At 38.4% G+C, this 16,502-nt stretch overlaps 1 protein-coding gene across 1 annotated transcript in view; it reads right to left on the bottom strand.

The window, feature by feature from the left end:
- Positions 1 to 3,697: 3,697 nt before the first annotated feature.
- The window catches only part of cemip (cell migration inducing hyaluronidase 1), a 328,468-nt gene continuing 315,663 nt past the window's right edge, over positions 3,698 to 16,502 (bottom strand). The window contains exons 24-29 of the mRNA XM_084722276.1: positions 12,843 to 13,028; positions 10,572 to 10,776; positions 9,048 to 9,134; positions 6,308 to 6,465; positions 6,099 to 6,199; positions 3,698 to 4,142 (exon numbers count right to left, since the gene is read on the bottom strand). Coding sequence (XP_084578402.1) covers positions 4,015 to 4,142; positions 6,099 to 6,199; positions 6,308 to 6,465; positions 9,048 to 9,134; positions 10,572 to 10,776; positions 12,843 to 13,028 — 865 coding nt within the window. The 3' untranslated portion in view covers positions 3,698 to 4,014. The remainder of the gene's footprint in view (positions 4,143 to 6,098; positions 6,200 to 6,307; positions 6,466 to 9,047; positions 9,135 to 10,571; positions 10,777 to 12,842; positions 13,029 to 16,502) is intronic.

Below are 16,502 nucleotides of genomic sequence, written 5' to 3'. Positions count from 1 at the left end.
TAAATAAGTATAAAATATATCTCTTAGCAATCTGTGGATTTTTAAAAACACATTAAACATACAAAACACTAATTTACTGCTACAACGTCCGAAAAAAGACCAGCTATTTCGGCAAATGAAGGGGGAATCCTTTTTTTTTTTCTCGCCAGATTGACACGAAGATCTCTCCGTCATTTTTGAAAAGGGGAAATTGCACATTTAAAAAGTCCCTGATTTAAACATTCAGTTGATAATTTAATTTAATTTTGATATCGTTGTGGGCTTCTTGCTGGTTCAGTCCAAAAAACAGACGGATGGATCACAAACACTGATATGAACAAAATGAGTAAAACATCACAATATCAAATGAGCGAGTGCTCAGAATGAAACAGAGCAAGTCAACAACCACAGGTCTGAATGCAAAACAAGGAATGTTTCTGCTGTTTTTCTTCTTCTCTTTTCTCTCTTTAAACAGTTTTCGTCAAACAAAGCGGGACGTCAAACCACTTGACTTTTACATCTGTCACACACCACAGAGACCTGCATGGGAAGAATGATACACATACATTATACATGCGTTTGATTCGCTGGCCCACACTTTCAGTATTAGCTCCCTCTGTTCATATAAAGGCTGTGCATTGCATCATAAATTGCCTAGCAACCGTGGCTGACATCATGGAGGTCCATTGGAGAATTGGCCAGTAGTTAGTAATATATATAAATATCAAACAACCAGGCTGGAAAAAGAGACTCTTGGAAATAATCGTGATCGACATAAAAGTGAATAATCTGATATCTCTAATTATGTTGATTATGGCAAGACAGTATTCTGGCCAACCCAGTCTCCTACCAGCTACAATCATACACAGCTCTTTGAATTAGCAATTTATGTTTATATCCAGTGTTTTATGCCAATGCAGAAAGTAGTGGGAAAAAAAATCTGGTGCATTTTCTAGTTTGGTTTGGTTTGTTTAGATTGGTGTGAAAGCTGGCAAAGAACTGGACTGAAAATGCTAGAAAAGGTTTCAGTCAAAATATTTTGTCAAGCTGTTATTCACTGTTGACTTAAGGCTTAAACTTTCACACTTTTAAATAAAGTTGTTATGAGAAAAAGGAGACAATGAGAGCCCTTGGCCCCTGGGCGCAGACATTGACAGGCATATTCATCATGTCAAAATTGACATTTTGAAGGTGAACCAGAAATCTGTAGTCATTTTATGTCTCTTTGTGGCTGTCTTGTGTCTCTTTGTAGTTCCTTTGTGTCTCTTTGTGGTTGTGTGTCTTTTTGTGGTCAATCTGTGTCTCTTTGTAGTCCTTTTGTAACTCTTTGTGGTCATTTTATGTCTCTTTGTAGTCATATTGTGTCTCTTTATAGTCATTCTGTGTCTCTGTAGTTGTTTTGTGTAACTTTGTAGCTGTTATACATCTCTGCACTGGTAGAGCACTGGCACTGATATTTTGCAGTTTTGTGAATTACAATTTAATCTGTCATTAATACAAAATATGCATATGATTGTCATTGGTAGGAGGTTGGTTAAAGTCATGTATGACACCAGTTCTTTGGGCCTCTGCATAGATCTGTAACAGACTTCACTATTGGTTGGACAACCTACACAAAACTTTTTGACATCTCAGTGAGGAACCGAGCAGGAGGGTCTCAGAGTCTGAACCCCTGGAGAAATGTTTTAAGCAGTTGGTTGTACACTGTTCAATAGTGGTTAAAGATGCCCTGTCTGTTACTGTAATCCAATAAGAGCTGAGTTGAGTTGGGTAAGACATCTGATGGAGGTATTTCGAGTCTGTCCAGCAGGGACAAACCCAGAACAAGCATGAGGGTTTACATATCCCATCTGGCCTGGGAACGCTTTGGGATTACCAGGAAGAACTGGAGGATGTAGATGAGGAAAGGGGCACCTGTTCTACTTGGCTTTACTCCTACAACTACTTAGAACTTTCACTGACACTCTTCTTGAACAGCAACTTGAAACAACATTTAAAGCCACCTGCCCACACACCTTGTTAGGTTGGCACAGTGATTGGCCAAGTGTGTGGTGGTGAGACAGTAGACTGGGTTTGAATTTTTCTTTCAAGCTCTCTTTTTCAATCTTCACACAACTACTTCCATCAAACACCACAAATTCCTTTGAGGAGAGTGTCCACCATTTGAACATTATTGCACTGTGATCCTCACCATGAGAAGAGTTTTTTGCCCCATTATTTAGTGTGGTCATCCTGAACAGCAAACAAACTTATTTGTATTCAAGGTTCTTCATTGATCAACACTGGATGAATGTCTACTTCAGGTCAAGGGCCTTGCTCTGACACTGTTAGCCCTTTTCCACCAACATGGAACGGGTACTATTCTGGTTTCCACACCTAATTCCAAACTGTTCTGAGCATTTCGACCGCCCAAAAACTGGTTTGGAAACCTGAAAAGCTCGTTCCTAGCTGGAACCAAAAAACATAGCAGTTCATCTTTGAAGTTGGCATGTCTGCAGGTCATTGTGCAACGCCTTCTGTTGATGCGTCTCCTCGATAATAACAGTACTGTTCAAAACTAGTGGAAGCACAGACTGTTTTGCTAGATACCACCAAGGTTACAAGAATCTTGAATGGAACTGGTTTAACCAGAGCCAGAACCAGAGCTACTTTGGAGGAAAAGGGGTAAGAGACAAACCAGCGGCAACACAGATACCCCTAGAGGCTCACAGCTGGTAAAATGATACCCAATTTGCATTTAGGTTGGGCTGATGGCTAAAAGTCTTCGACCACTGAGCCCTCTACCATTGTAACATTGTGATGCTGCTGGTCATTGCACTAACATTACATCTCCATGTCCTGTTTATTATTTAGCCAAGATAGTTTCTTTTCTGCAGACTGCTGTTTGTTTCTTGTCATTTATACTATTGTTTTTTTTGCTTAGCTTTCTCGGTATAGCTAGGCAGCTAACTTTAGCTTCAGAGGCTGGACATGTTATGGACATGTGTTGCAGAGACAAAGACCCACTCAATATCTTGCAAAAGTGAAATAGCAGTGCTGCTCTTTCTTTTTTTTTTATATAGGAGATAAAAGTGGGTCAGGAGACAAACACCACCTGGTATTCTGCCAAGGCAGCAAAAGAGAAGTAATGGCCACTCAGGGGAGCTACAGATGATGAGTATGTGCTGCAGTTTGTGTCTGCTGTCAATGATCATCATCATCTAATGCATAATCTTACAGTGCTATTGGAAGGGACATGACTATCACATCTTGCCCTCATCAATAACGACAGGGTTTTCACCCTACCCTCATGTATGACTGTTCATTTTGCTTTAAGACCTATTTGGACAATGTATGGCTGAGTTAATTCCAAGCACAGCGTCACCTGACACCAAATGGTACCAACCAATAGTGAAGTCTGTTAGAGGACAGAGTAATATCAAAGGTTGAACTTGAAGCTTTACTAGATGTAGTTTGACAAGAGCTGGTCCATGTGTTTGGCTTTGTGGAAGAGCTAATGAGCTTACCGTATATCCATGTTTACTAGTGCACAAAATGGATGTATTGACAGCACAGCAGTGATGGTCTGCTGACCACATCTAATGGTTAGTTTATCTGACAAGGACACATTATGGAAATGTAACAATGATGTTAGTGACGCAATGAGTGTTAAGTAAGAAACCAATATCAATCATGTCTACTAATGTCTGTGGAGACAGCCACATTTCTGGCCGTTCCAAAGAGCTGAGGACCTCCAATATGGCCACCAGAGGATGTGTTTGCACCTTAACGCCCTCTACTGATGGGCTGTGGGCAGTGCTTGCCACGGGAGAGGGTCTTGCTCTGTCCAACACACCGAATCACATAATTTTTCACCGCCAACCCTCAAAAAAACACCATTTGATCCTGGACCAATGGCTTGGAGCTCTGTAGTGCTGGCAGTGTGTACATGTATGTGTAACTGTGTGTCTGTACATGTTTTATTGGGGGGGGGGGGGGTATGTGAGTCAGTATCTGGGGGTACATAGTCTCTGTCCTCCCCACAATGCCTGCCATTCATAGCTTCATCTTGTGGACCACAGGGACAGGCAGGACCTGATGGATCTTGGCTCGTTCGGAGTCCACCTCCAGATGGACCCAGTCAGGGCGGAAGGAGCCCTTGAAGCCCACGAATGCCAGCTTATCTGCAGGGAGACCAGAGGACAGTAAAGTAAGTGAATCATCTGAGCTATAATTCTGAACAGGTTCTGCAATCCATAATACCTGCTGTGGCACTGTTTTGCTTGTTTGACACCACATACATCCAACCATACATCTATATCCAACATGTTCTCACTCCTCAAACACAGCAGTTTGGTCAGTGGCCCTATGCTTCAAACTGTGATGCTGGAGGTCTTCGTCTAGTGTCAGTTTTGCACGTGCAGGGCTCTGTGGTCAAGTTAGCAATAATAAATATTCAATGTCTGGGTAGAATTTCAAAATAAAGGCAACAAAATTATTTGGGTAGGCTTAGAAACAGATCATGGTTTGGGTATGTAATGCAACGCAATGCAGCACGATGTAACTGAAAGCAATGGAACGGAATAGAATGGAACTTACATCTTAAAAAGAAGTGAATGCTGATTTCTATACAAATACAACAATATACCAAAAATATTTTTCTGTGTTTTGTCATATCATCAAACATTGCTACCGTAGAATAATATTGTGACATTATTCTAGGCCCACACTGATTAGTTTGAAGCATAGAGGAAGTGATCAAGCTGCCATATTTGACGTTTTTGGAGTGAGAACAGGCTGTTATATCCTATAGTTTTATCATTTCCATTTTCATTAACACTTGTGACTCATGTAGGATTATTTCGTTACATTTTAATAAGATACTACGACCAATTGCTACAATTCTCTTCTACTGGTGGAGAAGCTGAGGAGCTCAGTGCCTTGCTTTAAGGGAGGGACAGCATCGCTCATTCACTTTAAATGTTTATAGCAGGTGCTGCGATCTGAACTGGAAAGTTTTCTGTCATAACCAAGAAAGATGGAAAGTACATTTTTTCACACAACTTCCAGGCAGAAATCACAAAGATGGATCTCTATCTGCCTCCAACCACAGACAAACACAACTACCTCCATGAAGAAGCCTTTATCTTCTCTAGGTCAGAAAGAAAGAATGCTTTCATAATTTGGGAAAGTCAACACTGATTTATTTTCTTTTTTATTTTCCCATGTGCACGCATAATACATATCTGTTTCCTTGAGCAGACATCTGTATCAACAGCCAGACAGTTGTCTGTTGCATCCTATGTTGTTTTCCATTCTGTTGCTTCGGGTTGTGCCAGTTTTGATGCATGTGAACTTGTATTTAAACAAAGCTGTTTTTACAATTGTGGATGTGACATAGTTTTAAAGTTTCAGAGTTCAAAAAAATTATTTATTATTTGAAATAAAGGACCAATGGCAGTTTTGGCAAAAAGTTATTATTAATTTTCTCAGTTATGAAACATCATAATTGTACACAGATGTATTTAACAGAGTAAATATCTCTAAAGTTGTTCTGAATCAGTCATTAAACCTGGTAAACACTGTAAAATGATCAGAAAATAATAATACCTGGACTTCACTGTAACATTGTGACCTGAGTAAAATGCAACAAATGAAGCAACACTGCTCTCTAGTGCATTTTTCTTGAAAATGCTAGATGTTTTGTCCAAAGCGTTCCAGGTACTGATGCTGAAATGCTCCACTGTGAGCACATTTATCTCAATAAATCTTGATCAAGATATAGTATAATTTAGAACTGCAATGATTAATCACCTATTAAATTAATTACCAACTATTTGGATTTTTTGATTAATTGTTTCGAGTCCCTTTTTAATTAAAAAACGTCCAAATTCTCTGATTTCAGCTTCTTAAAAGTGAATATTTTTTGTTTTCTTAGTCTTCTTTGACAGGAAAACTGAATATATGACATATATGTATATATGTATATATATGTATGTATATATATATATGTACATATATATATATATATACATATATGACATTTTAAGGACAAAACAACTAATCAATTGATTGAGAAAATAATCAACAGATTAATCGATAATGAAAATAATTGATAGTTGCAGCCTTGGTATAATTACCTTTCAATTTGATGCTCTTGTCTGCTCCAAGCCTCTCCAGGACTTTAGTCCAGGATCCTCTGGTAAACAGACGTCCCTTAGATGTTATGAGGACAACAGATCTGAGGACAGAGCGAGAGACAGCACATCATTTCAGTGTCCACTTTTAACTGATGGTAACTCCACGTGTCTCCAGAATGTATGCTGTATCTACTAGAGCGGCCTCTCACCCGTCCCTCAGTCCGCTGACGTAGTTGTCGATCTGTGCTGGGATGCCCTGCAGGATGGAGTTCCTGAAGTCTTTGCTCTCCACCACCTTCCCATCATGCCCGTCGATCACTGTCAGCTGCACCCCATCCTCTGGTTGGTACAGCTTCTTGCCATTCACCTGTTACAACACAGCCAGCCAATTGCGTTACAGCTCTGGGGTCAGTAAATGACAACACTGCATACTTTTCCAATAAACACGCTGTAAAAAAATGAATAAGTTTTTATCACTTTTAAAACTAAGTGAGCTACAAATTCATTTATTAAAATGGAGTATATTGAGCCTACATTTCCCATAATGCAACTGGATAGAATGTTTCATTAGACCTTCACTGTCATTAGACCCACATCCTCCAAATTCTACAGTTCCAGTTTGCAACTCAGGCTTTCTGTTATAAATTTGTAGTCTCCAAGCCCAAGCTGAGACAACCCTGATGACATCACTATGACATCTTCAGGGTTATTTTCTCACACATTGCAAACCTCAGACAAACCGTGACGAATAAACCAGTGACTCCCAAGAGGCCATGAGAGGTCATAAAAAATAAATTATAGTTTTCAAGTTTCAATTTTAGGAGTTTGAAATGACAATGAAATATCTATGATTTTAAAAAAAGAAATCAGAACTAATAAAACAAAGCTGTGGGAATTAAATTATGTGCTATTCTTCATTTATCTGACCCAGGTGTATATGGTGACCTGCCACATTAACACTGGCATGTATCTTATATTTCATCACTGGTATGATTAGTCTTTTGTCCTGATCAGTTGTGTGTAAAGGTTTGGGTGGACCACCGAACATTTTCTTTGTTCGCAAATGGTTGGAATAAACACATCCACATTTAAGAATTCCCAACAGAACCATGGAGAGTAAGAAAATTTAGCTAAAAGTGAAGAATAGGACATTTAGGTATATAACCAGATGTAGACTCTGAGTGTAACCTGCCAATCAGAAACACTACCACCACTGTTCATTCTTAAAAATCCTATACATTTTTCAGTCAGTCACACATTACTCAGCTCTGCTCTACTACATCATGCTCATTTCATCTGTATGAAACCACACTGGAACAGAGAGCAGGTAGAGGAGGAACAGCAGAGGAGACATTTAATAAGCAGAGTGTATCACCACACTGACAAATGCAAACCAATCAGAGGCAGAAAGTTAACACAAAAAAAGAAAAACAAATAGAGTCAGCTGTATTCTTGTGATTTGCATCACAGAGGAATGCAAATAAAACTAATTACATAATTCTGAAGTAATCAGAAAATTTTAATTCCTATGTTTGTGAGTGTGAGTAAAAGTGATGGACTTTTAATTGAATCTTCTGAATAGCAAGAGACGTAAATGTATTGAAGGCTTGAATCATAAAGTGAGAGCCAGTGTGAGTCAGCAGATACAGGTGGTGTGTTCTGTCTTACATGAGTTCATGAGTACTGCAGTACCAACTAGACTCTGGTTTGTTTACTTCAGCTGGTGAACAATAAACTGCAGTAATCCAGGCATGAAGCAATCAAAGCCGTAGATTTTCTCAGTTCTGTGTTACTGATGGAGCGTGATGATGTTTCAGTTTGTTCTGTCTGATAGAACCAAAGTTCTTTCTGATCTGAGGATTTGATGTTTCACAACAAGAAATCCTAACTTTTGTATTTAGCTGAAGGAAATTAACTGACATTCAAAACGTTAGATTTACCACTGGTCATACAGCAGATCTAACTGGGCAGAGTTACTGGGATAAATGGAAACATACAGTTACATGTCCTGGTGTGAAAGTGAAACCTGTATTGTGTCTCTGAATTGTGTCTCCTCTACAGGACTGAAGGTGACATTCTGTATATTATCATCATTTCTGTTCAGTAACTCAGAACCCGGTTCCTGCAGTAGAGGAGGCTGCAGTTTCAGGACCAAAGTACAAGGGCTCTTGTTTTTCACCACAGCGCCACCTAGTGATGTGACTGACTGTGACAAGACAGTGTTCCATCCAAAAACTCTGTTGTAGTTTCAAAGGCTTATTCCACCCAAATATTATGTTATAGTATAAAAGGTTTATTCCACCAAAATACTACTCTCTTTTTCACTACTAATATTCCACTCAAACAAGAGAAGTATTCCATTCAAATACTTTGCTATGGTTTAAAATGTCAATTCCACCTAAATACTTTCTGTCCAAGTATCTATAGTTTAAAGGTTAATTCCACCCACACAAGACAAATATTCCATCCAAATGCCTTGTTATAGTTTTAAGGTTTACTCCACCCAAGTACTACTGTCTAACAACTTATAGTTTTAAAGGGACTTTCCACTCAAATAATACTTTCTGTTTGACTACTTATAGTTTAAAGGTTTATTCCACCCAAGTGTTACTTTCCAACAACTTATGGTTTTAAAGGTACATTCCACCCAAATGATACTTTCTGTTTCACTACATATGGTTTCAAAGGTTTATTCCACCCAAATACTTTCTGTCCAAGTATCTATATTTAAAGGTTTAAAGGTTTAATAGTTTTAACGCTATATGCCACACAAATACTACTTTCTGCCAAGTACTTACAGTTAAGGCTTATTCCAGTCATATACAACTTTCTGTCCAAGTACCTATAGTTTAAAGGTTTATTCCACCAAAATACTGTCTGAGAACTTGTAAGCTGTTCAGCCATAGTTGTACACCTGCTATTCTATTGTGTGTATGAGACAAAGGATACCTCAGTAAAGGCAAAGTCCTCCTTGATGTGGAAGAAGCGTGTGTTGTAGGACTCCAGTTTGACCTCCAGGAAGTGTTCTGGTGTGTGCTGAGAGGAAACAAGCAAACGAACAGAGCTGGGATTAATACACACAGAAACAATTTAAAGCCAGTTTTCATCACACAGAGCTAAAACAAATGAGATGAAATAATCACAGGAAGAGATTACATTTGTAATCACTGCTGTGGGGAAATTGAGATTCAGCAGCATGAAAATGTAACAGGATGGAGTCGAGAGAAAAACGATGTAAATAAGAACACAGCAAATGAGACGTTCATTACGGTGGAATGGATTTCATAGAAATGGAATTGCAAAAATATAAGCACGATAAACTCACAGTAAAAGCAGAATGTACAGATTAAGATACAAAAATCACACATGTACACATCTACTAAATGTATTCAGAATGAAAATATATGAACATTTAATTATCATGATGATTAGCAGATGCAAATTGTGTAATATGGACATTCTTCAGGTTTATAGGACACCACAGGTATTGTGTGTGTGTGTGTGTGTGTGTGTGTGTGTGTGTGTGTGCTGTAGGCCTTTTTCACCGTGAGAAACTGAGGACAGGACTGCCAAATGATTTAAATTTGTAGATTTACAATTTTGTCAAATGTTTCACATTTCTGTTCCTTTAAGGAAAAGCACATTTGTTTGTTTGTTCTTGTATTTCTTGCTCAGATTTCTGAAACTATCTTTGATTTTACCACCTGACACAGTGTTTACGCACTTAGAAATAAAGGTGCTAACTAGAACTATAAAGGGTTCCTCGGCTTGTCCCCACCATTTTTGGTTTCCGGCAGAACCTTTTATAAAGGTTCCACTTGGATCCATTTCAGAGAGTTCTACCTAGAACCCAAAAAAAAAGGGTCATATCCAGAATCCCCGATGAGAAATTCTAAAGGAGAACTCCTCCTGGTTCAAACTAGAACCTTCTCTGGAGTTTCTATCCAGAACTTTTCCACCTTCTAAGGGTGCTAACAAGAATCAAGGAGTCTATACCAAGATCCTTTTTATATTCCAAGGGATATATCTAGGACCCACTCAGGGTTCTACCAAGAACCCTTTTATATTAGAGCACAAAAAACCCTTGACAAAAGAGATCCTCAAGAATTTCACCAATCCTAGAAGACCTCGTTCTTCTAAAATGTTTTCTTCAAAAAAAGGTTCTTCAAAAACAGATGGTTCTGGGTAGATCCTCAGCCCTTCATGAAGAACAGTGTGGTGAGTAGTAAATACTGAGTATATAAATGACGTAAGACACAACTTATCCATATTTGTTAATGGTTATAAATGGTTATAGTGCAGTAATAAAGTACCATATAGTATGGTAGTGGGAGCACTCAAACCCTGCAGCCAATCAAACGGTCCCAATCAAGTCAGGGTTTAATCAGTTAGTCAGTAACTTTACATGTGTCTCTAGCCACTCCCTACTTCTCCAGGCACTGGATCACTGTACCCCCTCCCTCCTCCTCTCACCAGCCGGGCGTTGGGTATCTTCTTGGGCATGGGGACGTCCACCACGGGCAGCTCGGCGTGTCTCGGGTAGGCCTGGGCCATGCAGTTGCTGGGTGGACTGCCTTTAGGGATGACGGCTGTGATCTTCACCCTCTCGCAACCTTTGACGGAGCAGAAGGCAAACTGGTCCCTGTCGTTATGGGCCTTCACCTTCAGGAAGAGCAGGCTGTAAAAAAACACACAGGGAAACTTCAGCCATCGCACACTTCATCTGAGACTTTGCAGCCAAAAAATGAAATTGTGAATTACAGATTTATCTTTGTTAACATGAAGTACTGAGGGTTTATGGGACCTCTGCTTATCCTTTAGTTCAGTCCCACATCTATCTCTATGGAGGCGAACTGCATTCACCAAGAACAAAAACAACTGGAGCCATATCTCATAATTATGACTTCCATATCTTATAATGACCCATGAGATAGGATGTGGAATTTAATAATTATGAGAAAACAATCTTGTAATGTCCCAGATTTCCATCAACTCTGTCAGATTTTTACAAAAACATGATTTAATCAGGCATAATAATGTTTAGCTATACCCTAAGGACCCCTGTCTCACTTCCTGTCTTAAAAACAGAGTGAATGCTGCACAAATTCATTAAAAAATATCGCTATCAGATGTGTCTTAACATAACATGTCAACTCTGTAGTCCTTATAAATCAAAGCTAAATAAGAATTATGGTTTAAAAAATGTGTATTTTGATTAACATTAAGAGAACTCTGAGACACTTTAAAAAATAAAATGGCTGCTCACTATGACTATGATGTGAAATGAAGAAATGGAACATTTTGTCAACTCTGTAAGACGTCAGAATTTCTATTTGATGGAGTTGACATCTAGCCATACATCTAACCTGGAGATGAATGACAGAAGTATGACATCCTGATCTCGTAATTATGAGATTGTTTTTTGTTATCGATCATGGTTATCAATCAGTGTTATTTGGGAATGCAGAGACCTGATGGCACGAACTGATTGATTTTATTTCCTCATTGGTGTGAGACTGTGAAACATATTCTTGTCACTGTGTAATTTGGATGTCGGTATCATTATTGTTGTGGCATTATATTCCTTGAGTGAATAACCAATCAGATGTCCTGATAACGTAGTGCTGTTAAGTATTTGAGGTTGATATGATGACAGAGGTGAAATAAAGCTACGCTGTCAGCGGAGAGTTATTAGATACCAAGAGGGATAGAACGATAAGCAGAACAATTAGAAATCCATATCAACAATGCACAGGCAGCTGAAGTCCTTGGGACTGTTCAGGTGAAAGCAAACTGTGATCGTCTCAAAGTCACTCTGTTCTGTTCCCTCAGGAGCTGCTCAGATAGTACAGAATACTTCATGGACAAAAAGTCGTGCATCTGTGATGCATCCAAGCTATCTCCTCCTTTCTGAGCTCATAGTAATCTCCAAGCTATGAAAATTTGTGACCCTATTTGAATACTTTGGTATCATTTGGTAACAGCTATCAAAATAAAGCATGCAATAAAGAATTTAATAGGGCTGAGCTGAATGTCTTTAAGCTGTTACTGAGGATTTCAAAAAGAGCTTTTATTGTCAAATTTCACAACACAATCACTTCAAAAAATCCTCCAATAAAATCAGCAATTTCAACAAAGCGATTCGTTGGATTAAATGAGTTTAGTCTTTTTTATTAAATCTTTCTTACAAATACATATTGTTCCTCTGGCCCGTAGGGCTATTTATCTATCTGGATAGTTTTGGTGTGGGTTGCAGAGTTTTGGTGATATCAGTCGTAGAGCTGTCTGCTTTCTCTCCATTATAATGGGACTAAATGGCACTCAGCTTGTGGTGCTCAAAGCACCAGAAAAATACACCTGAAAATTTCAAAATCAGCGTCTCTTTCCAGAATCACGACCATCTATTAGAAAGAAAGTTGATCCAGTAGATTCTACTGCCGAAAGAAAGTAGTTCCTACATGAAACTGCTCAACAAAGTGTGTGGATTATCTTGAGTAACCAGGTCATGAGTTCTGGAAAATTTTGAATTTTTCAGATGTAGTTTTTTGGCTCAATAAGCACCACAAGCCGAGTGCCACTTCATCCTCTATTCTAGAAAAGACAAACATCTCTACGGCTGATGTCTCCAAAACTCTGCAACTTGAAAAATAAACTGCAAATGCAGGCAAACCTACTGCTGTAAGTTTGCTTGTGTGATGAAGTGACTAATATGGTGGTCTGTGTGTGTGTGTATGTGTGTCTGACCCAGTGTCCTCCTCCCAGTAGTAGTATCCTCTGGCCAGATGGGAGTGGTTGACCTTCTCCCTCTGCATCGTCCTCATGAAGACGCCGGTCTTGCGGGTCTGTTTGGTCAGCCGGTTGTGGATGTCGGCGAGGATGGTGAAGGTGGTGCCTTGTGGGTAACAGATGCCCACGTTGATCCAGTCGTTTCTAAAACACAACAATGTAAATACAGAACTGATTTCATCTGACAGCTAAACCTGTTTGCACATCCACAGTAACAACACACACATGATTATTTATCTGTTCCTGTGAATATCACAGAGATGAACAAATTAGTTCATTAATCACGAGATTCACAGTCAGCAATTTAGTTTTTCTTTAAGGCATTTATAAAAGAAAAGTAGAAAACATACTTTGGTTTTAGCTCCAGTGTGAGGATTGGCAGCTTAATAAAACATGTCATTGTGAACTAAATATCTTTTAGGTTTTTACTGTTGACTGAACAAAATAAGACATTTGAAGACTTTTCCCACCATTTCATGATGTTTCAGTAGTAAAGGTCAAAGAATAATCTATTACTATTAAACACCTAACAGTTCAAGTAACTGATGAAAAACATGAAACCTGCCTGTGAAAAATGTGAATATAAGACTTGGCTGTTGCTCTAAGACACTTGTTACTTGAAGTTTGACTGTTAAACCCAAATGATGTTGTGTTTGCTGCATGTAGACATACATTTGAGAAATTTGAATCTGATGTCTAAATGCAACAGTTTAGACCTCATTAAGTTCCTCATTATCATTATTGTGTTGTTCCTTGATCGTTATCACTCCTACATAATAACTACATATTATTATATGAATATATGTGTGTATATGTGTGTGTTCACACAGTGGTACAGTTTGTATATATCTATGGGTCTGTAAGAGTATATACACACATTATATGTGAATGGTAGAAAAAAAAATAGGTGAGATTCATAAGTTGCTATAACTTTTCCTCCCCTTTCCTTCTTTTATTTATATCATATGTACTATATTGCATTATTTATATTATATTTCTATTTTTTCTTTTTATATTCCAGTTCTATTTTTTTATTGTTTATATTATATTTTATGTTTTTAAATATATTCATACACAGTACTATACATGGGTATTTATGCTTTCACTTGGGTAATTTTGTATATTATTTTCACTTTTTTTCCTAACACACACACACATACACACATTCACATGGCATATATATGTATATATATATATATATATATATATATATATATATATATATATAGTAATTGTGTTTGCCATGTGAATGAAGAATTAAGTCATTTCAATGACATATTTAAAAAAGGTGGCAGTATTTTGAAGCAAAGCTTCTGGAATATGAAGGAAATTTTTGTTTTTTAAGTAACATAATGCAGCATCTCATTTTTATCCTGATATTTTAAAGGGTCAGTGTGTAGGATTTAGTGGCATCTAGCGGTGAGCTTGCAGATTACAAACAACTCACCACCCCCTTCTCCACCAAGCATGTACCTGTGTAAAACCTATGGCGGCTGTGAAACTTGTCAAAAACACTTAAGGCAATATGTAAAGTTTGGTATGTCTGTTCTGGGCTACTGTAGAAACATGTTGTGCAACGTGGTGGCTGCCATGGAAGAGGACCTGCTCCCTCTTTAGATATAAATGGCTTGTTCTAAGGTAACAAAACCACAACAATTCTTTTTTTTTCCGGTGATTATACACCAATGAAAACATATTTATGAATTTTATATTCAATTTCTGTATTAATCTTCCAAAACATCCCATAAATCTTACACACTGGACCTTTTTAATGGTTGAAATGAAATGTTATCTAATATCCTGTATGCTGCAATAAACATACATGAAAAACAAGTGACACACAGCATGTCAGCTAATGTACAATTCCTGTTTCTTCAAGCACATATTATATTACAATCTTCATATCTGAATGATGCATTAACAATCAAACACAACTTGCACAGCCTTTGATTTATACACCAGTCTTAGTGGCTGGAGGTGTGTCTGTTTGAGTAGCATACAAAATGTATGTTATACTCACTTTTACTGAACATTTTTCAAAATATATAGACTTTCATATCCTAAAACCATGAACACAGCTGATCAATCCAATCCAAAAATTATTTCATGCTCATCAGCATTCTTCCACTAAATCAGGATGAAACAGAAAAGTTGAAAATGAATAAAGCAGAACCCACTATGAAAACTCCCCACAAAGTCAACAATTCATTAACAAGACAGCAAATGTAAAAGATGATAATCTATCAAGCTCAACAGCTTTCCACTGAGTCTGCTACACGATCCTTCAAAGCCTCACAACCAGCAGGAGGTGGCTACATTTTAATATATCACACTGCACGAGGCAAGAGAGAACGGCTCATTAAACCATGATCACTTAGTTTACTCTCAGAAGACAGACAGCAGCTGTTTCCTTAAATCAAGTCAAACATAAACAAGTCATATTTCAGCTCAGTCTGCAGAGAGTCAGCCTCCTGCTGTATTCCTCTGTGGACTGTAGATGGGGCCATTGGTGCGCGCAGCATCAATGGAAATCCGCTATTTTGGCTCTATACTGTCCATGTCAGGGTGGACTGGAGCCACGGGGAATAGCTGACATGCTTGAAATGACAACGAGCCTTTCTGCATTTTAAATAGCTGAAGGTCTCACTGTAAACACCATCTGAAGGGAGGAGGACAGAGTGAGACTCTCCCCATTTCTGTGGTCAATTTTCATGAATAGCAGGAGTGAGAGCAATGAGCTGACAGCCTCCATCACTTTCCTTCGCTCACCATGAATTATCAGAGTGACCTCAGGAGCTGCTCTGCCATTAAAGAGAGCCTTCAAGGACGGATCAGTTTTCAAAACTAAATTAATCCTGTCAGCTGACTTAGTTCCCATGTCAGCCACAACACTTTCCTGTATTTAACTATATGTGTTTGCTCTTTACATATATTCACCTCTGGAGGGTTCAGTCACCAGTAAGCTTCAAAGGAAGTGTGCATTAGTCTGAAACACCCTCCCCCACAGCTTTTCATTTTTGCTTCGCCCACTTTGGCTGGGCGTGTGAAACTAAACAGGGTTTGAACCCAACGACTTACAGCACTTTTTGGATGTGCAACATCATGAATGCCTTGGAGGAGACTCCATTGTACGCCACTGTCCACGTCTATATGATTCATCATGTTTTGTCCCTCTCATGCTTGTCAAGTGTGGCTGTTCAGAACATGTACAAACACTTCTGGACTTAAACACGGTCGGATAACACTTTAGACCTCACATGTCAATCTGAATCTGGCCCGGCAACTCATTTTAAGTGGCCTGCGAGAACATGCAAAGAATATCATTTGTGCAATACTATGCTCTCTGCTGTGTAATGCAAATACGGTGTCCATAAACTAGATGTCCCAGAATGCTTTCCAATGTTGTTTTCCCACATACTGAAGTCATGTAGCTGCTAAATCACTGTATATAACCCTTATAACCCTTTCCAGCAGTAGCACTCCAGCCAAGTGGTTGTAACTTGTAACTTTAATAGTAGCAGCCAAACAAATTTTGAAGCAAAAATCATTTTGGATTTGAAGCCTTGTAGGCAACACAAACTGAAACAACATTCAGTGTTATTGTGATTTTATTATTCT

This window comes from Lutjanus erythropterus, chromosome 1, assembly GCF_056507025.1.
Source record: "Lutjanus erythropterus isolate fLutEry1 chromosome 1, fLutEry1.hap2, whole genome shotgun sequence".
In the NCBI taxonomy this organism is placed as follows: domain Eukaryota; kingdom Metazoa; phylum Chordata; class Actinopteri; order Lutjaniformes; family Lutjanidae; genus Lutjanus; species Lutjanus erythropterus.
The sequence above is the reverse complement of the archived record's forward strand: the minus strand, read 5'-3'. Positions and strand labels throughout refer to the sequence as shown.